The sequence below is a fragment of the Vollenhovia emeryi genome, unplaced genomic scaffold (genome assembly GCF_000949405.1).
Source record: "Vollenhovia emeryi isolate VEMERY1.0 unplaced genomic scaffold, V.emery_V1.0 DF939121.1, whole genome shotgun sequence".
Classification (NCBI taxonomy): domain Eukaryota; kingdom Metazoa; phylum Arthropoda; class Insecta; order Hymenoptera; family Formicidae; genus Vollenhovia; species Vollenhovia emeryi.
The window spans coordinates 1,228,581-1,250,720 of NW_011967245.1; the positions used below are offsets into that span (position 1 = coordinate 1,228,581).

The 22,140-nt window shown below is 44.7% G+C and overlaps 1 protein-coding gene across 4 annotated transcripts in view; it reads right to left on the reverse strand.

Annotated features, from left to right (window-relative positions):
* Nucleotides 1-22,140, reverse strand: part of LOC105570183 (ETS-like protein pointed) — a 137,373-nt gene that overhangs the window by 3,605 nt on the left and 111,628 nt on the right. For all 4 annotated transcript variants that reach the window (XM_012027190.1, XM_012027189.1, XM_012027192.1 and 1 more), the window contains 3 exons: nucleotides 1,491-1,691; nucleotides 851-1,159; nucleotides 74-355 (listed from right to left, as the gene is read on the reverse strand). In XM_012027190.1, the coding sequence (XP_011882580.1) occupies nucleotides 74-355; nucleotides 851-1,159; nucleotides 1,491-1,691 (792 nt within the window). The remainder of the gene's footprint in view (nucleotides 1-73; nucleotides 356-850; nucleotides 1,160-1,490; nucleotides 1,692-22,140) is intronic.

Here is a 22,140-nt window from a genome sequence, read left to right on the forward strand (position 1 = left end):
CAAACAAATCGGATAAAAAGACTTTACGAGGAAGAATATATTGGCGACTTATAATATCAAATCGTGGATTTACCTGGATAACCGGTGAGCATTGAGCTCTGCAGCAATGGCTTTTGGTCCGCATTATTGGCGATAGATGTGGGATGATGAGGATTCGAGGAGTCTCGTGGTCCGAGACCCGCAAGAAACGCGGGATGATGAGGCAGATGATCCCCAAGCCCGACACCCCATTGGTCACTGCCGACGCCGCCGCCTCCAGCACCGCTCCCGCTTCCGGGAACCGTTTGGACGTTGAACGACGTTGCATCGTACTGCCCGTATCCGCCGCTCTCGCTGTAACCCTCGTGATAGCGTCCTGTGAAGAAAAAATGAAATGTCACATTGATATTAACTGGGCTCCAACGTGCTATATTGTATCTATTAAAATAGATCATTATAATACAGTATTAAATTAATATAATAATAATGTAGCCACAGACTTCTATGTACTACTAGGCTGTTACCAGCTGAAAAGTGAGACAAGAGCTCCGCCATTGTCTTGTTAGGTAAATGAGGTGAATGTGTACATCGGATACACTGTAGCCACGCCGATGCACATACTTTGTTTACCTAACAAGATGTGGCAGAACTCTTGCCTCACTTTTCAGCTGAAAGCAATCTAGTAACAGAAGTCTACGAATATAGTATTAAAATAGATACATTTTAATTTTAATATAACAGACAAATGTGTATTTTAATATTGGATTTGTATAATGTTAAAAGTATAGATAGATACATGAATGGATATGTATAGGCTGTAGCTATTAGAAAATTTTCGTTCTATGTAATTTCCCAATTGCCGGCTACAAACCTCGTGGATAGTTCTTGAAGGGTGACGGCTGATACTTGGGCTCGATGTGGATCCCGCTGGCGCCGTAGAAGTCCGACGAGCTGTCCAAGTTGTACGGATGCGGCGCCTGGTGGTCTTGCGACAAGCCGTGGTACTCGGACGCCTCGTCGTATCCCGAATAATGCGCCGGCGTCATGTAACTCTCCGTGGCGGTCGCGTTGACTCTCAAGTCGCTCTCGTTGTTCGCTGCACCCGGGAGTTCACCCCCGCTGCCCAGGCCACCCCCACCGCCCTGAAGATGCTCAGCTATGTGATGATTGCTGTAGTTCGCTGTAATTTTTTTTAATATTTTTGTAAATTAAACTTCTGCGATCGTCCACTTTTGCTCGATAAAAATAGGGTAAAATAACGATTGAGACTGCACGATATCCAATAAGAATTAACAGCAAATATTACAACTTTGTACGTATCGATGTAAGACTGAACGAAGATAATAGACGTAAAAAATATCAATAAACAAAAAAACAACCTCGCGATTATGTTACCTACTTATTAAATGAGAAAGAGACTTGTAAACGTGTTTCGCGAATAAAAATTACTAGATACATTCTACAGAAATTTAGAAAAGCTAGGGCACAATACTGGATCGTGAGATACTTACATTCCGTTTTGAGCTGATTTATATTCCGTAGATGAATGTACGCGTTGTTGGCATTATTATTGTTGTTATTGTTGTTATTACTGTTAGGGGTACTAGAGTGAGAGGTCGGTGGTTGGGTGCTATGGCTGTGGGGTGGTGGCGACGTTTCGTCTCTTTGACTCTCGTCTTGGCACACGGGACTGCGGAGGTGATTGTAGCCGCCTGCAAATTGAAAGGAACAACTCGGGTTGCATTACAATGTCTTGATACCGGAAGGCTAAAGGCTAAACATGTAAAATTCGGTTCGTTTACTTCTATTAGAACGAGAACAAGACAATGAACGTATCGATATATGTGCCGCCTGCTGTGTAAAAAATATATAAGAAGCTAGACAATTAGCTACTTTGTCCGTCTATCACGATCCTGGGTAGTGATTATGTAACTTTCCACGTGAAAACTTTCACGTGAGCTCAAGGATTTCAACCGATGAAATTATTATATTCGCGTGAAACCTGTCATTCTTCATGTTTCCACTCTGGGGGGAAAGTTACACGATCGCTACCCTGAAGAGTTACAAATTAACGTCGTCAACATTGTAACGCGTACGGTTACAATTGCATCCCCGTCGGTCCTTAGACTGAGATTTCAAAAAGCTCTGCTTAAAGATTTAATTTAAATAAGCTCATATTCGTTTGCTCTTCAGACATTTGTAGGCACTCTTGTAAGTTTGTTACCTGAAGAGGACCAGTATTACTGGCCGAAACGTCGTATTTTATTATAATAAAGAATTGCCAGTACGGGGTCGTTTTCACACTTATTTAAATTCTTAATTTCTTGACTGGCGTCACCAAACTGCTATCAATTGTTAAAGATTTAATGTTTTCTATTATCGCGTTTCTCTCTCTCGAAGCGAATGATATCTTATCAGTTGATTTTGGACTGTATTTCATTTTCCCGGCGTCCCTCTTCGAAGTCTCTCGTTTAATTGTAACAAGCCCCTTTATATTTCTCTCTCCTTTCGTTACTCCTGTCGAAATCGTCACAGAGGCGTCGCGGCGCCCGCGGATCAGGAGAGACGACGCCGCGTATCTCTCGTCGCGGCACTCCGGCACTCCGCAGGGAGGACCGCCGCTGACACGTGGGCGGCGCGTATCTCGACGATTGGTCCGAACCAACTCCGCCTATTCTCGACTTCCGCTCTACGATCGTGTGTGTGTGAGAGAGAGAGAGAGAGCCCGGGTATTCGCGGGAGGCTGAAGCCGAAGGCTCCGCGCGCTCGAGCGGCGTTCGAATCGCCGTCGCCCGGGATCGCGCTTGTCGAATTAGCGAGTCGTGGCTCGCGTCACCCTCGAGATGAGAAGACCCCCGCGAGGCACAGCGCGACGCTTGAGCTTCAAGTTCTACGACATTTAGATCCTTCCTTTAACGCAAATCGCTGGAAACATACGTAGTCGAACAGTTCTCAAGTTGGCCAGGAGGCTTTGGTTTCTTTTTCCCTCGCGAACGTCCGAGAAAATTATTTTTTATTGAAACATGGGGGATTTGATTCAGTTTAATCTGGCGCAAGCTAAATAAAAATGATACTTTTTCAAAGGATCAAAGACTAAAGAGCCGTGACGGGATGTTGGTGTCTAAATAGTTCTTGTTTGAAATTTGTTGCGAGAAAATTACCTCAGCCAGGGACTTTGAACCTGGACCACCCTCTCACTTTTTTCATCCCCACTCACAGACCACCCACTTACAGGCGGGCGTCTCACCAATTCGATCACCGGGGCATGTAGTAATATTCATCGCAATGAACAGTCTGACGTTGATTCCCGAATGACACATGTCGTGACGGTATTCGAAACGAGAATTGCGCGCCGACTTAAATCGTCAGTCTTAAACCACAGTACAATCAAGTATCCTCATTATTGCCCTCCTCCCACCCGCCCAAATAACTAACGAAATTAAGAAGCGCGTATTACGTCCGCGTAATTTAACAAATTAATAAAATTCATGAGGCTCTCATGTGATAAACGCAAAGTCGAAGGAATAAAGACTAAATATTTTTTCACATATAATATAAAACAGGCATATATTATTACTTTGTTTGCACATCGCTGCAGTTGCGACTGTAAAAGAACCAAGTGTACGCACCACACTGGATGGTTTGGTTGCTCGTTTTTAGTTTTTCGTACAAGCTATAAATTAATATCGTTTCCAGACGAAATGTTCCTCGTTATTGCATTGTTTATACCGCGATCGTAAATAACGAATTACGTAAAGTAGATTTGCAACATAGAGGCTGGCATACGTGCAAGAACAAACGTTACATTATATGTTACGTCTCACACGATAAATATAAAACTTCCACGCGTCAAGACAAAGCGATGTGGTCCCAGCTCAAGCTCGGTGATTTGAACATGTCGCCTTTAATTAAAATATTCTATATTTTGTAAAGCGCATATTGTTTCTTATAGAAGAGTAATCTGGGATTTTTACACATGTTCGTACACGAATGAAGGTAAACGATATAGTTTTCAGGTCTTGCAGTTGACACAACTTAGAATCGCTTTTGATTAAAATATTCTATATTTTGTAAAGCGTATATTGTTTTTCTAAACATAAGAGTAATCTGGGTCTTTACGCCTATTCATACATGAATAGCTCATACATGAATGCAGATAAGCGATGTAGTCAGGTCTTGCGGTTCACGTGACTTGGAACACAGCGCTTTCGATTAAAATATTCTGTATTTTGTAAAGCGCATGTTGTTTTTTTTTTAAATACAAGAGTAATCTGGGGTTTTTACGCTTATTCATAAATAAATGGAGATAAGCGATATAGTTTCAGGTCTTGTAGTTCACGTAATTTTAAACGTATCGCTTTCGATTTAAATAATCTGAGAAAATCCTGTCTCTCGTGCTTCGTAATGCGCGCATTTTTGTTTCTTGGATATATAAGATCAACGGTGGGGCTTTCACACAAGGAAGGATAGCGGAAGTTGGTGAAGTCGCATATCTTATCTCGAGAGACATGTTCGGTTACTTGAACTTAGCTACCTGGCGGTTTAAGTTGATTATTTTAACGTCGTCCTAAATAAAAGTCGATTGAAAAATAACGAGAAGAACAGAGGTGTAAAGCCACAAAGTAACGGCGATTAAATACGACCGCCATTTTGGCGAACGATCCGGTCCTTACGGTGAACATTCGCTGTTACAAACTCTTTATCAAGAATGCAAAAGAAATTGGAACGAGCGGAAGCGCGGATCGGCGAAAGTAATACCGAATTCAGTTGCCTGCACTGGTGCGCACTGAGGCTTGCTTAGTCAATTCTACTTAAAGATCGTCTTAAATATCCGTTGAAATATTTCTTAGCCAGTAAAATGATCTGTGTAGCATCCATACGGATCAATTCTTTGCTAAATACTCTTTGAGAATGTATTTAGGACAAGGTTAAATGTACACTGACCAAAAAAATTTTTTCAACTAAGCAAATAGACTTACTTGAAGTTACTTTTTTACTAAAGTAAATATTTATTCTATTTAAAGAGAAATATCAAGTTTCAAGTAAATCTGTGTATTATATTAAGTAAATTAATTTAAATCATTACATTTTCTACATTCAAGTAAAGTTTTCATGAGATACAGAATTAGGTGGAGAATAGAGAATGAGATAGAGATTATTTATTAAATGAAATCATTGCTTTTGTCAAATAAGAAATCCAATTTTCTTCGCTGTAAAACTTATATCTTAGTAAACGTTTTATAGAATTAAAGTAAAATTTATTTTAATTTAAAATTATCTACCGTTTGATATTTAATAAATATTTCAATTAAAGAAATGCACGTTTCAATTTGTTTATTTTTTAATTTAAACTACTAAGCTATTAGGAGCCACCTAACGAATAATTTTCTTGAGTAAAGTAATATGTTTTTGGATTAAGATATGTTTTTATCAGTGTAAAAATTGACCATAAACAGACCTTGGTGTGCACTTCAATGCGCCACTGGTGCCAGCAACCGAACTCGCTATACGTCTTCGATTTAAACTCTGTGGCTTCGCAATGCTATCGCTGTTACCGAAGAAAACGCGAGGCTGCAGACGAAACGGGGGAGGCCGAGCCATTAACTGCAATTTATCTAGGATTTACGGGGCGCGTCAATAAGAAGCAGGTGACGCCGCGCGAATACCTTTTATCTGTTAAGGTGAAGCCAGGTGGCTCGCCAGGATTGTTATCGTTGGGCCCCGCCGTTGCGTATCCCCCTTCACCCTCCCCCTGCCACTTACACGGTTTAAACAGTTTAGCCGACGCGATTAACGCTAACGCGTCCGCTAGAATTGATCTTTTGTTCAGTAATACGTAAAACGAGCGATGAAATACGGGCGATAGACAACTTGGACGAATTACCATAATCCACCGACCTTTCACGGCGAAACGAACAGCGGCCGCTCTATCGCCGCGCATGTGACGCGCCGCCACCCCACATTCCCACACTTACGTTTTAATAACGAAGGAGAGAGAGGAAAAAAACACAGGTGGGTCCCGCCGCGCAAGTGTCGCACCGGCCCGCGTATCGTTAATTTCGCTTAGCCTTTAATTGGGCGTAATTATAAACGGGTGGGGGGGGGGTAGAGAACCAGCCTTAAAGATAATTTTTCAGCGCGCATTGCAGTTTTGCAAAAAAAGTATATGTCGCAGATAAAATCAAACTTGAATGAATATGTAGCGACAATCCTAACAGATGGCAATTGGAATAACACCTGTTTTCGGGAAGGGATTGAGCCGCAAACCTTGCCGGCTTCTCGATGTCGTATAGCGCTATGGAAATTGTATGAAAATTACGGGAGAGACGCACGAGTCTGCAGTGCCTATGTCGCGAACTTCCGAAGGCTCGATAAGAGATTACAACCGCGTCGCTTTACGCGCGAAACTGTAATGCTATACACTAAAGCAATGGTGCCGCGGAAAGAAAAATGTTATAGCTACCGTAGCTAAAAGCTGCAGGTGGCTAAACTAAATTACAGTTGTAAAGTATGGACAGTTAATAGTTAGTTGTGACAGCTAAATATCTTGCTACTGTGCCTATTGTATTAGGTGCGGCAGCAAACTGTTTGCTGTGCTTTAGAAATTTACAGTTGCGGCAGTAACATAGTTTTAGCAACCTATGACTAGCTACGGTAACGAAAATATTCTCTTCAGTGCGCTGGTCCCTCGTGTTTTTATGGTTCAGAAGATTTTAGTAAGGATCCGGGGGACCCAATATGGTTTGACGATCACAGAACCGAGGTGTGTACTAAATTTCACTTGTAAAATATGGACAGCTAAATATTCCGCTACTGTGCCTATTGTACTAGGCGCGGCAGCAAATCGTTCGCTGTGGCCTGGAAATTTTTAGTTTGGCAGCGAAACACAACATTTTTCAGCAAACCACGATCGGTGGCGATTAGCTGCGGTAGCGAGAGCTTCGTTTTCGGTGCGATCACGCGCAAATTTGACGGCCAACCAGCACACGCCGGTCGCCCAACGGTACCGAGAATTCGAGCCGAGCGTCTTGAGCGCGCTTTCCCGTAGAAATAATTACTCGCGAAGCCCCTCCTGCTTTCCCATAACTCCCGTGTCCATGTGGCGACCGTGGCGTCGTTAATAGGGCCGTAGGGACAGACCCTGCATATTCTAAGTACACCTGCGAGGCTCGCGTGTAGTAGCTGCACCTCGCACCCCGTGTTTCATGGACGATGAGCGTGGGAGTGCAGCCTGGAACTGGCCCTCACGCTGCACACACAGACGCATAGGTCTCCCCCCCCTCTCTGTCTCACTCCCTCCCTCTTTTTCTCTCTGACAATGAGTACTAAAGCAAGTCATCGTCTCGAATTTTAGGCATAACGCGCCTAAAACAGTGTCTTGAGAACGGAGTGCAGAGTGTCGAAGAAAACTTATACAAAATTGATATTAATAATGAAAATATTAGAAAAGAAAGACACTAGTCAACGGTAGCCGTCACCGGATAGAAGGTGACGAATAATAAGCACAAGCAATTAACAAGAATATTCTTCAACGTCGCCAGCAGTAATTAACAATTTCAACGCTCTCTTGACCATATCTGGCATTTTTAATGATACAGAAAATTTCTCGCGAAAAATATAACCTCAGGGTTTGAACGTGGAATGCCCTTCTCCCTAGGCAGGCGACTCAATTCCAGGAGCAACAGTTACATTGCTGAGACGCCCGCCTAGATAGAAGGGAATTCCCGTTCAAGCCCTGACTGAGGTTATATTTTTCGCGATAAATTTTCTGTATTATTAAAAACGCCAGATATAGTCGACAAAACACTGAAATTAATAAACATAAGATTAAATGTATATATGTATATTGCAGAGGTGGTGTCGCGCTTTTGATTTGGATAACATTAAATTATTGGATGAAGAGCCATCTTACACGAGACGTTTCATTTCCGAAATGTTTATTATACATTACTGAACAGCAAAAGTGACGTTAATCTCCAAACAGACACGTTACTTCTTGGCGATACGTATCTTCCTCTATCGAATAAGCTGAATAATTCTAAATAAATCCCCCATCGCCCCTAGTGTCTTTCTTTTCTACCATTTTAATAATATCGAAGAGAGCTTACTTCCTCGTCGCAAGAAGTTTTTAATAATGCAGAAAATTTATTGCGAAAAATACTACCTCGGCCAGGAAGGCCGAGAAGAAGAAGTTAGAACCTGGACTTCCCTTCTACCTAGGCGGGCGCCTCAACATTCCTAGTGGTGGTCAAATTGTGGAGATGCCCGCCTAGATTGAAAGGAAGGTCACGCAGGTTCAAACTCTGGCTGGTGGTAATAGATAGACAGTTCATTGACCTTTGCGGGATACAAAACGAACCTCCGCTCCCTGGCTGAGGGAATATTTTTCGCAACAAATTTTCTCTATTATTAAAAATGCCAGACATGGTCAGGAAAAAATTTAGCTAATCCTTATCGAGGGATAACTCTGCATTGCGGCTACGAGTTTTACCGACAATATTTTTTTTTTGCGCACGCAACGCAATTATAATTAACATAGTTTCGCGACCGATCGGCCGATAATGCTGTATCTATTTTTTTCACGGCGTAATCCATTGTGAAATAAGAGCGCTATTTTCACAAGCAAAAAAACTGATAAGAGCGGTAACGAATTGTTGTTTACGAATAACGAAATGTTAACGTAATTACACGTGCGTTTAACTGATTATCCTCGCGGCAACAAAGAGGCCGCGTAATGACGAGACGGTGCGCCCAGTGCAATATTTAAATTTAATTCTGTAAATTGACTTGCCCGTTAACCAATTGACATCATTTGAGAAAGAAACAAAATCCCGGCATTCCCGCAAATTTTTAAAGCGTTCCTTTGCACTGGCGCGAACGCATCTCGCGATTTTCCCCCGCCGGAAACCGAACGCGCCGAGTCGACTACTAACGTATAGACAAAATTTCTAGATTAAACGAAGGATGGACAAGGTTCCAATAAGAAGTAAAAATTAATGAGTAAAAGGGGCTAAGAGCCTTGACTAGGTGTTAGTGTCAAAAAGGTAAAAATTTTGTTTATTAAAACATAAAAATTGCAGACGTTTCGGTCTTTCTTTAGACCATCCTCAGTGTATAAATATAAAAGAAAAAGAGTAAAAGGAAATAATTTAAATGTAAAAGTCAATGATTAAAATTTGCTCGCAACGCAATACATAAAGATGTAAAATGTAAAATGTAAGCCCTATTCGGATTAAATTATTTCCTTTTACTCTTTTTCTTTTATATTTATACACCGAGGATGGTCTGAAGAAAGACCGAAACGTCTGTAATTTTTGCGTTTTAATAAACAAAATTTTTACCTCTTTGACACTAACACCTAGTCAAGGCTCTTAGCCCCTTTTACTCATTGATTTTTATTCTTCAGAGCCGTATTCTCTTAAGAAGTAAAAATATTTTCTTTCTAAACCGTTCCATCTAAATTTTTTAACCGTCATCTAACTTTTAATTTTTATTCTTTTAAGCTGTTTCCCGTCTAAATATAGCTCTTCCCGCCCGAACCAGCGACGCAGGCTGGACGCTCGTTAATTAATAGATCAACAGACGAGGGAAATTCGGCACAGTGCTACGGCGTGCCGGGAAGCGTGTCCCGGAGCAGGGGAGAAGCCGTCGGAAGCGCGAGAAAGCGGGGACGGGACGGCGCGCAGTCACTCGGGCTGTGGTATATCGGGCGAGCAAAAGTAGCAGCAGCCGCGTATCAGCTGTGAAACAGGTGCCGAGGACTGCCAGAAACCGCCGGCCGCTCGGGCGGCAGTAACGGTGAGCAACGAAGGCGGCGGCGGCGGGCGGCCAGTAACAGGAGCAGCGACAGCGACGGCGACGGCGGCACGTGCCAAATCGAATGAAACGCCCGGTCGGCGTGCACAGCTGCTGTCTGCTGAGGCCAGGCTACCCGAGAGAAAGAGCGAGAGAGGCGAGAGAGTGAGAAGGACCGCAGCCCGGCGGCCTCTTGAAAATTAAAACCTGCCTCACGAATGTTCTCGACTCGCCGCCGTCCATTATCTTTGCCCCGGGAAACTCCGTCGACTGCGGGATCCGCTGCCGGGACCCGGGACTCGCGTCTCGTTAGGCTTAGAAATCCGCTCGCATTGATGGCTCGCTTTCGGATTTCGGGACCTCGCGCGTTCCGAGTGTCCGATTTGATTCGGGTCGCTCGAGGGATGTTCCCGTCGACGTTACGTCGGCGAGTGGTAATATCGGGAAATTGTTACCCTCGCGCCAACAAAAGAACCGCGTAGTGGCGCGGGGATGCGCTCAATTCTGTAATTTGACTCGGTCATCGATAAACACTCGACATTATTGGAGAAAGAAACAAAACTCCAGTATTCTCGTAAATTTTTCAAGCCTCTATTTGCGCTGGCGCGACACATATCACGATTTTCCCTCGTCGAAAACCGACTTTTCCGCACTGAAAAAGAGACTTGTTTACAGCAATCCAGGCTGGATTAATGTCACCTAGATCTTTGGTAAAATAGTTTAAACGCGCAGGTTATTACGGCGATATAAATTGGTCAAAGTTCAAACACTGCAGAATATAGTTGCTCGACCAAACGCAAAATTTACTCTTTCAAAATGTTTCTAATTATTAACGTCGTCGTTGTTTTCTTGACCATATTTGGCATTTTTATTAATACAAACGTCTCTGAGACGCCAGCCTAGAGTGTAGGGAAGTCTAGGCTGAAACCCTGGCTGAGGCAATATTTTTCGCAATAAATTTTCCGTATTATTAAAAATACCAGCTATATGGTCAAGAAAACACTGACATTGTTAATTACTGCTGGCGACAATTGATTTTCTTATTATATAAACAATTGAATATTCTTATTCTATTATTAGTTGCTATAATTACTGCCAAACGTTGCTGTTATCAAATTCAGTAATAATGACCAAATTTTTCAAAAAAATACATTACTGCACCGCATCTCACAAGTTTACCCAGAATTTGTTGTAAGAGAAAAATGATAAACAGTAATGTGAGTCACGTAAGACTTTGTTCTTTCCTACTCGTGCACGTCTGACATCTGCGCCTCTGGACGAACTCGATACGTTAGTAACAGTTTCAAAGTATCGCATAAACACTGTTCGCTTAATTGAAATACTATTAATGTTTCGCGTTTAGAAAAGGCGCGTGACGAGACCGCAGACGAGATCGCGCAAGGAGGGATCCGATATCTATTATCCCGATTCGCGGGAACAAATCTGTAGCCTATCACACAATGCCAGGCAACAGGCAATAGGAATAGGGAATAAATTTTTTGACGCGTTGGATTCGTCGGAAATTGTCTTCCAACCAATCCAACGCGGCAGAAATTCTATTCCCTGTTTCTGTTGCCTGGCATTGTGTGATAGGCTTAAATGAATGACAATGAATTCAACGCACGAGTCAAGAAACACGCGTCGCCCATTTCGTTAATAGGATTTCACGACGCAGTTTCTACGCGTATGCAATTTAACCTTTAGAGGGCCGGACTGGCCACTACAGTGGCCCGGAGCAAACTTGAGAACTTTTCGAAACATGTAGATTACATATATGCAGGGTTGGGCAAGTTACCTATTTTTTTTTAAACTAAATTAAATTAAAGTTCACAGCTTTGAAAATTTAACTTAGTTAAGGTGCACGTTAACCCATAATAAAATTATTTGAATTAAAAATTAAGTTAATAATGAAACGAAATTAAAAAGTTAAATTCGTTTTATTTTTACACGAAGTCTTAGAGACTCGCGACCACGTAAACTGCTTTGAGTTTCACGACCAGTGTTTTGGACAACCGATCACACTACACGGAATATTGTCCGTTTCATATGGAAACAAATTCATGCAAATTCGAGAATTAAACCGTACCATACAATGGCTGTGTTCCAAAATTCACTGCCAGCGCCGAAGGTCTATAGTGCACGCAACGTATACTGTAAATCTCTAGTGCTGGAAGTGAATTTTTGAACAGAGGAATTGCCAATATTAGACAGGCACGCGGCGTCTCGCGACGTCCTTGTATAGGGCATGGCCAATCTTAACCCTTTGCACTCCTAATTATATTTCATCTATTGGTTTGGACTTGAAAAAATGTCGAGTGAGACTCGACATAGGAGTGCAAAGGGTTAAGGAAGGTAAGTTAAAAGTTAACAGTTTATACTGTAACTACCTCGAGTGAAAATTATTTAACTTTTCAGCTGTTATCTTTCCTAACTGGACACTACGCAACCCTGCATATATGCATAAATTTTCTGTTTAAAAAATTGCAAATTTCAATGGAAGAATGCCGGGCCCTCTGCAGGTTAACGGATAGACTCCTCTTAGGAGGGTTTAAAAAAAAATGAAATGACGCCGCCGTTAGAACAATAACGCCGGCGGGAAAATGTTAACGAACCCACAATCGCGTTAAAACGAAAGTAACGACCGTGTTCGCTTTATCTATCTATCGCGTATGCACAACAATACATAAAGACCGCGGCGGAGCGATGCCCGGGCTCTTTCTCCCGGCGTTCCGAGTCTACGAGTTTTATACCTGTCGCGGGGTCCTGAATCGTTCCTTTTACTCGAAGCGCACGCACACGCGGGCGCGCGCGCACATGCGTGCGGACGCAGGGCGGAATGCGGCGGGGAGACGCGCGGCGAGCCGCGTGATGAGCACGGCTCGTAAAAAAGTCGTCCGCGACGACGGCACAACGAAATCGCGCATTGTTCGTTAGACCGGTGACCTGCGAACTCTCCCACACTCTGCCTACTCCGAGCGCATCTGTGTGCGCGCGCGTGTACACGTGCACGCACGCACGCACGCACGCACGCACGCCAGACGGAGGCATCTGCATAATCGCGCGCGTTACAAGGAGAGAGGCGTCGCTCACTGCAGGTCGCTTCATTAATTATCGGCTATATTGAGGATAATAATCGGATCAAAAGGGAGAGGGAGAAGTCGACTAGTTACCTGCTGACGTGAAATAAAAATATATATAAAAAAAAACACCGCACGTTTCGGTGAAAAAATCCGCTTAAAGACTCGACTTTGAAAACGGCGATGTTATATTTAGATAACTATTGTACAATGTACTGTAACGCGTAACGCGAAGGCTACTTAATTGCGTCTTTTCGAAGCGGGAGTATTCCGCCCCTCGCCCGCGGCTGCCGTCACGAATGAGAGTCGTTCTCCTCGCCGGCGGTGATAAATGATCTCAGAAATCATATCACGACGATATTGACGGGCGTTCGGGTGCGCTTAGACACTGAACGATCATGACGTTACACGATCTCCGAAGGGCGTGCGCACATTTTGACAGCCTTCCTTCCGGCGCGGTGTTCGATCGGTGTGGAAGACGTAATTTAATTCTTTTACACAGCGATAAACAAACGTGTAAATATCGCAGCAGAAATTGTAATAGTCAATTGACAATTCGACATTTTCATAATTTATTCGTTCATTCAGCGACTCGCTGCACTGTAAAAAAAAGTAGATAAAATTACATACATAATAAGTGTAGCGATTACGCTATTAATAACGGAAATATACAATATAAATTTGCGTACTTTTACGAAAAAATAAATTTTTTACTCGTTGTATAATTACTTGTTCATACATGATAAAAAATTACAAAAAATCGTAAAATTTACATAATTAGAAGCAAGCAGTTTACTTATTGTGCAAGGTAATAATTTTATCTACAAGGTGTAAATTTGCTGACGTATGTAAATGTACAGCTTTAATAGATGATCCCAATATTACCCACTGTAATAGTTTTTTTCTACAGTGTGCTTAATTTGAGTAATTAAAAATCATATAAATTGTAAACCTACGATCGTCGGAGAATACACGGTGAACCTGTGTAGTACATACACACAATCGTGGAAGATTCGCGGGGTAAATTGTGCACTCTAGGACCGCGTTTCGCGATCACTTATCACGCGGACGGGAGAAATTGGCGTGGCGGAGCGACAGCGAGGTTGAGTTAATTAGCTTTATGAACCGTGGCACCGATATCTTCGTGCCGTTTAAAAGCACAGCGCGCTGATGCAACTTTTATCTCCAGGCCCGCTGCGATTCGACGCATCCGAAGCGTGTAACTCGAGCCTCGCAAGCGTGTGCCGCCGAGACCTTGCCGCGATACGCTTTATTGCCGGCTTAACGAGGGCCACACCTTAACGGGGAAGGACGAGGGACGTGCATCGCGAACAAAAGATCCTTATGTTCGAAGTAACGATGTAGTTACGGGCCATTATGCAGATAACCGAATGTTATAATTGTGACGTATCAGCCAGGCGCAGGACGAATCGCGCGGATTGCGGGATCGATTTCGTCGAGATCGCTCTCGTCTCTCTCTCTCTCTCTCTTTCTTTCTCTCTGCGAGGCTCTCGCGACCGAAAGAGGAGACTTGCCGAATTAAACTGCGCCGCCGTGGACGATAAAAATTTCAGTCTCCCTTTTTTGGAAGTGAAGGACAGGATTGATTTTAACTGACTTTAATTTCGATGAGGAGATTTCAGTACCCTAGTAACAACGAATTGGGGAAAAAAAGTGTATTCTTGTTGTACCGATATAATGAATTCCGAGCACACGATCGGCCTTGATCCGACGTTAAATCCGACAATGTTAGTGCGAATTTTGCTATGAAAATTTACGTCGTTCTTTGTACGACTTTAATCGCCGCATAAGCAGTGAATTTATTTTCAATGACGCAGTTTTGCAACTTTAAATTCGATCTAGTCTCTTTTAAATGCGACCGTGAGTCCGAAAGTCCCTTTAACGACTTTGGTTTTAATGACTGGAATAATTCTGAAAAAAATTGCGCAGGTTTCGCTGAAATCACGTCAGCTACACGGAGAGAATTTTCCCCGAAAATTTATCCTGAAAATCATGTGATCGTGAAACAACATGGCGTTTCGAACAACTTCATTTACATTTTGCTGGTAAAATGTATAGTAAACATAATTACTGCATACATTTACCGTACATTTTACTAGTAAAATAACATGGCGTAAAGAATTTTAGGAGAGATTTTAGAAATGTTTCGATAGTTTTCTACAGTGCAAATTTCTAGGACGTGCGCTAGGACTGCAGGAGGAAATTTTCTCTTGCAATTTATCTGAGAAATCGCTTAATCGTGGGATAGCAGGACATGAAGAATATTAGAGGAGCTTTTAAAAATTTTACTATACATTTTATTAGTATAAACTCTCCTAAAATTCTTCAGCCCCTTTCATTTGGACACCGGTCAGATAAACAGGTAGTTTTCTACAGTGCAAATTTCTGGGACGTGTGTTAGGATTGCAGGAGGAACTTTTCTCTTAAAATTTATCTTGAAAATCCTTTAATCGTGGGAGAGCACGGCGTGAAGAATTTTAGGAGAGTTTTTAGAAGTTTTGCTGGTGCACGATTTTCAAGATAAATTTTAAAATAAAATTCCCTCCTGCAGTCCCAGCACACGTCATAGAAATTTGTACTGTAGAAAGCTATCTTTTTGTCCGACCGGTGTCGAAATGAAAGCCATTGATACCTGATCGCTGGGATTCTGATGGAAAATTGTTAGAACTCTATTACTGTCTGAGTTGTCGCGTAATTTGCAAATAATTATGTATCCTCATATGCATGTCCCGACACTTGACCCCACACTAGGGGCAGACGTTCGATAACATCGCCCGACTGAAACCACGAAGTCGCTTAAATAATGGACGCCGATTGACACTTTGGCTGGATTCTCGCCCGAATGTAGAGCGCGATAATCTCTGCGCCAGACGTCGATACATTTCGATAGTCGAAACCGAGGGGTAAACCGCCGAGGGCATTGCGGTTTACAGATTTCGGGCATTACAAAGCGTTGCAAGGCATTCTTTGGGTATTAGTGGGTGTTATTTGGCCTGGCTGAGGTAATAAAGTACCCAAAAGATAAAAAAGTCTGAAGCAAGATAAATTTGGTTTATCTTGTTATAAGATAAAGTAATGCTCACTCTGGACATTCGTACTCTATAAACGTCAATCGGTGCAATTATCACTGATGAAAGCAGTTATAAGTCTAGCACTGAATCATTTAGTGCTGCACTTGTAACTGTGAATCAGTGAATAATCGCCGTTTCAGTGATAATCCACTGTTTGACTTTTACAGCATTTTCGACTGACTGGAACTGACAACTTCAGCGCTCCCGGAGCGATTAATCCTGGTCCAGTCGGAAATGCTATCAGAGAGTAGGCATTGGGGTACATGACTTTGGTCAGTGGCTCACCTCTCGGCCGAAACATTCGGGAGGTGGTTGCAAAAGGGTAATTACACGTCACGTGGAACTGTAACATGGGAGGACAATTATGCCTGGAAGTCGTCGCGCGTACTGATCTTCCTTTTCCTCTGTAATCAGCACGACAGCCCCCGTTTAAATGAACCGTCCATTTTTCTTCGTACACCGCGGACGTAAATGATTCGAATCTGCGACTGAACGTTCGGCGCGCTTCGATGCCGTATCGCGGTTTCGGAAGTACATTTATACACCTCGGCCGTGGTTTCTTAAAACGAACGTCGCGTTCTCTCCAGGGAGCATCTGGTGTCGCGATACCCCGGGCCCGAAATCGAGGCCCACGATTAACCGGCAGATACCTGGCGTGTGGGTGGTCGCGTCCAAGGAGACCGGCGGCACCGCGCTGCTGTTGCCGCGGGTGATCGCGTGCTGATGCGAGTGCTGATGATGCGGATGATGGCCGGCGAGAGGCTCCGCGTCCTGGTACCCGGGATAATCGGCGTAGAACGGTTCGTGGCCTGTCATCAGCGTGTCCAGCATCTGGAGCACCATTTCCGAAGACGCGACGGCGTTGACGTTGCCGCTGCCGCTGCTGCTGCTTCTGCCGCTGTTGCTGCCGCTGCCGGTCGTTAGCGCGCCGATGTCGCCACCGCTCGCGTACGCGTCGACTATTATGCCCGGCGCCTGCCCCGAAGGCCGCGACGTCCCGACGCTCACGACGCCCGCCGTGACGTCGCCTTCGATTGTCCCGCGCGACGACGACGTTGGTCACCCCTCGGCGACGAGCATAAGGCCGTGCGACGCGCACCGATCTACCTCGCGCACGGCCTTATTTATTTCGACACGGCCGTTCACGCCGTTCTCGCCGGGACGTTGCGCATGGCGCGCGGGGTTTCGCAATCACGACGGACGGCGGTCTCCGCCGCGGTTCTCCTGCGGCGGCATAGACTCTCCCGCCGGAGCGACGTCGTCGAGGATCCTCGGCGGATACAGGCGAGAGACTTTAACGAGCGATCGCGTCTTTTCACTATCCCTCTCTCTCTCTCTCTCTCTCTCTCTTTCTCCGACGCGACTCCCCGGGAGGGAAAATATAATTTAAACTCCCTCTCTCTCGCGTGCGCGGCCAACTTTGCCGCTTAGCCGCGGAACGACGCAACAGGTGTCTCCCCGGCCGGCGGCCGCCGCATCGGTTCTCTCTCCTTTTCCGTTGACTCAGCTGCGCGCAGCTGAGTTTAGTCGTCCTCAGGTATCCCGGCTCCCGTTCACGACGCTCCGCTCCGCAACCCGGGGGATGATGCCCGCGTTCTCCGCGTCAGCGGCTCGCGCAAGTACCACGATCGGGCCCCGGCTCTCGATCGTTCACCGCGCTCGCTCCCCCACCCGGTAATCCCCGCGATCATTCACCACGTTCGGTTCCGCCCGCGGGACCGAGTTCGGCTTACCAGGTACTCCTCACTGACTACCAATTATTCACTGCATTCAGTTCCACAATCTCAGAGAGCGAATTAAATCCCCACGTTCCGCACACCCCGTCCCTCAGCTCCCACGAGGAAACTCACAATCTGCGTGGACCAGCTCGCGGAGTTGCACCGCTCGTTTGACCCCGCGCGAGCGGTGATCGGCGAGTCCACTCGCGGGTTACCTGACCCCTCGATATTCGCCGCCGCGCGAGACTAACGCCTCGTCACTCCGGAACGGACGCGCACGGTGCTCCGAAACGCGAAACGTGGTCAAGCAGAAAGAGAGAGAAAGAGAAAGAGAGAGAGAGAGAGAGAGAGAGAGAAAGAGAGAGAGAGAGAGAGAAACGGTCGTAAGCGGACACGTCGCAGGAGAGGTCGGCTCGCTCTCGCGTGCGCTCCTCCACTTGACGCGAGCGCGCGTGTCACTGTGACGAAGCGCCGCGTCGCTTCCGCTCCGCGGTGCTCCGCGTTTCCCCTCCGCGTGCCCCGTCTCTTTCATCCTCCATCGCACTTTCCTCCCCTCCGTCCCGCGGGGCCACTCGGCTACCGGCTATCACCGGTGTCGCATTGGTGCCGCGCGGTGGAGGTGGAAGGTGGGAGTTCACGAGAGCGTCGAGTGGGGCTGCCGGTCGGGTGGGGGGGGGCGCAAGGTACGAAGCCCCAGTGCCTCTCGCTCAGGGGAAGGGGTGAACGAGGGGTAAGGAGGGGGAGAGGGAGCGCGGGAGGGGGAAGGGGAGCGATCGCAGCGCGAGGAAGGGAGATCGCAAAACGCCCCCTCGGAGCTTCAACCACCTGCTGCCACCGTTGCCGTCGTCGTCGTCATCGGCATCGTCGTCGCGCGTCACCCGGGTACTCCGTCGAGTTAAGCCCGTGTCACACTAGGTATTGCGGATCGCGTTTCGGCCAATCGGACGAGACAGCCTCGTATCCGATTGGTTGAATTGCGATCCGCAGTAGTGTGACAGGGGCTTTAAAGCCCATATCAGACTACGGGTTGAGATTGGGATTAGATTGAAATTTGACCAATCGCAGTAAAGTTTTACTAATCTCAAGTTTAGTAACTTTTACTCTAATTGGTCAATTTTCAATCTAATCTCCACTTCAATCCGTAGTCTGATACGGGCTTAAGCCCGCGTCGCACTACGTATTGCGGATCGGATTGAGATCGCGGATCGCGTTTCAGCCAATCGGACGAGACAGCCTCGTATCCGATTGGTTGAATTGCGATCCGCAATACGTAGGGTGACACGGGCTTTACGTGCGTTTGGTACTCGACACCCACTTCCTCTCGATCGACCCGGATCTCGCGATCGCCGACGGCGGACCACGTCCGATCTTCGCGATCTTCTCGCTGTGTTTCACTTAACTAAATAAAAATAACGCAAATTGTGTTATTCGGGTTGAACTTTAACGGACGTAAATCTAAGAATCCTAAGAAACTTCGAAATTGTCACGTTTCAAATGCCGCAGATGAGCAACGTCCGGTTTTCATCATCCCCTCAATGTTTTACTTAAATAAAAAAAGAAAGTAATGCAGAGTATGTTATTCGGGTCCAACTTTAACGGGTGCAGTTTTGAGATGCCGCGAAATTGTCACGTTACAAATGTCGCGTTGAATATTTGAAAATACACTCAGCTGTCCATGTATAAATAAACCTAATTTATTCATATTCCCTTGTGTCGATATCTTTCGTTTCAAATATCCCTTTTTTGTTAGAGAGCGGATATACAATTATGCGGACATTCTCAGAGTATCTGCTAGAACGATTGCGCGAGATAAAATTATAACGACGATAACGCAGTGATAACAATGATAATACGAGTCAGAAAAAGTGACAATCGTTTTACGACACGGTCTGAGCTTTTATAATACATATAATTTCTGCCCCCCCACCCCCCAACGAAGACGTGTGGGCGACTTCGCGTAATGGGCGTCGCCTAATGAGAAATATTCGCGCAAAAACCGCTCGCGGCGATAAGATATCGCAATAAAAGTCCAGAGCGCAGTCCCGCGTATCTCGTGGGTTTGATTGTTACGTTGAAATTGTCAATTGGGAAAACGGTAAATAGTAAGCTAATAAACGAGCTAATAATCGGCCAATTAGTAACGGCGTACTAATTTATAACGGCGAGCAAAACGTAATGCGTCTACACGCACAAAGATCGACGTGACGTAATTACTATATGATGCACTTTAATTAATTATGCGCCGCTGTTAAGCGTACAGCGATATCAACATCGTTATTATCCCTTCATCAGTTTTAATTCAAAATAATATAGATATAATACAGAAATAATATGCACGCGTATATGTCGTATGTGCATGAGTGTAAAGCACCGAGGGAAGTGCCCTATTATGAGATATGTTCCTAATATGAGACAGCGGGGTTTCTGCTAAATTAATAGGCAACATTTCTTGATTCCATCATGAATTTATTGCCCTTAATTTTCTTGCCCGTGTCCACGACGCTAGAACTTGGTCCAAGTTCAAGTTTCGAGCAATGAGTAGCCAATCAACTTGCAACTTTTATGGAATAGAGTTTTGGAATTGGACCACGTACTAACATCGTGAACAGGGGCCTTTAGAGGGAAATCTGTTTGGTGGAAAGTGCATTGTTAAATCGTGTGATCGTCGCGAAGAAAGAGTGGCGATTGAGTTTGGATGTTGAAAACCTGTACTAACTTTTATCGGAAGCCTGTCTCGTAATGGAGGACTCTCCTCTACGTATTTCGATACAATTAAAACAATTACCAAACGCACAACGCAAAGTGCATCTGACATTTTCTAAACGCCCGTCGTCCCTCCCAGCAGTCCTCACAATTACCTACTTCCGCGAGATTAATATAAATAAACGGCAATGAAAAACACTCGACAATTTCTAAAGCAATTCGCGATCTCGCGGAAACCTCTGCGGGTTCGCGTACTGCGTTTCCTTTTATTTATTTCCTTCAATTATCGCGCGCGGGAGACGTGAGAAAGGTGGCGGTCAAAACATTTCGACGCTGATCGCGCGCGCGTTTCGCCAGATTCTGGTCTCCGCCGCGCGGCGGTGGTGGCGAACGCCAAGTTCGACGCGAGCCGAGTAGGACCTAGCCTATTTTCGAGAGGGGGCTGCGACCGGAGGGGAGGTGGAGGCGCGCAACAGACCGGATGTTGAGAGGCGAGGCAACGGGGGTTTCTCTGTTCGGCGGCGGTCTCGCACGTGATGCAGAGGGGACCGGAAGCGCTCACTCCCCTACGCCTCGTGCCTCTCTCAGGCTCGTATAGCCTCGGCGGCAATAGTAATGGGACTTACGAGGGCCGCACAATAAGAACGCGCGCGCTTCGTTACCGCCCGCTTCGTGCGGTTCGGGGCCCGTCCGACGCGGACGTCGCGTCTCTATTTTCTATTCCAGCCTGTGGATCTGAGCAATCGATCGTCGTATCGATAATTGCGCCTTCGTTCCGCCTTCTGCGATTCGGCGGTTCCAATATAGACCCGTAGCTCGAACAGACGCGGCTTTTTTTTTCTTAGACAATGAAATTGTTGTTTATGTCAATTAGAAGTTTTTGGAGTGAAACTACTGTCACAGAGTAAAATATTCACTCTATTGGAGTGAATGTAACACTGAGAAAAATTTTCATCGGATAAACCAATTAAATAGTATGTCCGATGGTTAATTTTTCTGATTACGTTTTCCGATTAAATTATGGATATATCCGATGAAATTTATCCGATGAAATGCAATTATCGATGAAATTTGATTGAAAAACCGATCAAATTTTTCATCGGATATACAATTTAATCGGACATATCCGTTTGTTATCATGTAATTGGATTATCCGATTATATTTAATCGGACATTTTTCTCAGTGTAGTATTCTCACTACAAAACTCTTGGAGATAAATGAATCTGTTCACTTTGCGTATTGTGGGGCAATATGATTTTAATCTAAAAGAAGATGATCAATCAGAAAATCGCAAACTATCGATGCAATCAGATCTGTAATAAGCAATTCAATAGTGAATCATTATATTTTTTAAATTGAATTAATTTACATATATATTTGTAACAATGTTTAGATGTTCCATTGGGTCTAAGAATTTTAGAAATCTCACTTGCAACGTATCTTCAAAAATAGTATTTCAATATGAAATATAGAATATAATTTATAGAATATAACGTAAAATGTTAGATTGCGATATAAAAATTAAGCCCTAATTTGTTACGCCGGGATTACGTTCCGTATCGAGTCAGGAAGGTTTTATTCAAGTTCAATATTTAACGTTCGTTAATACCCATCTGTAATTCCGCGCCAAGCCTTCGTAGATCTGCTGCAAAGAGAATCGCTATTATAACGTATATTCTCGACCGAACTAGTCACGCAAGACGATCTGGTTCTCTTCTTCACATCTGTGCGATTCTTCCACTCAATCGAGACACGCTCTCGAAGTGAGCAACAAT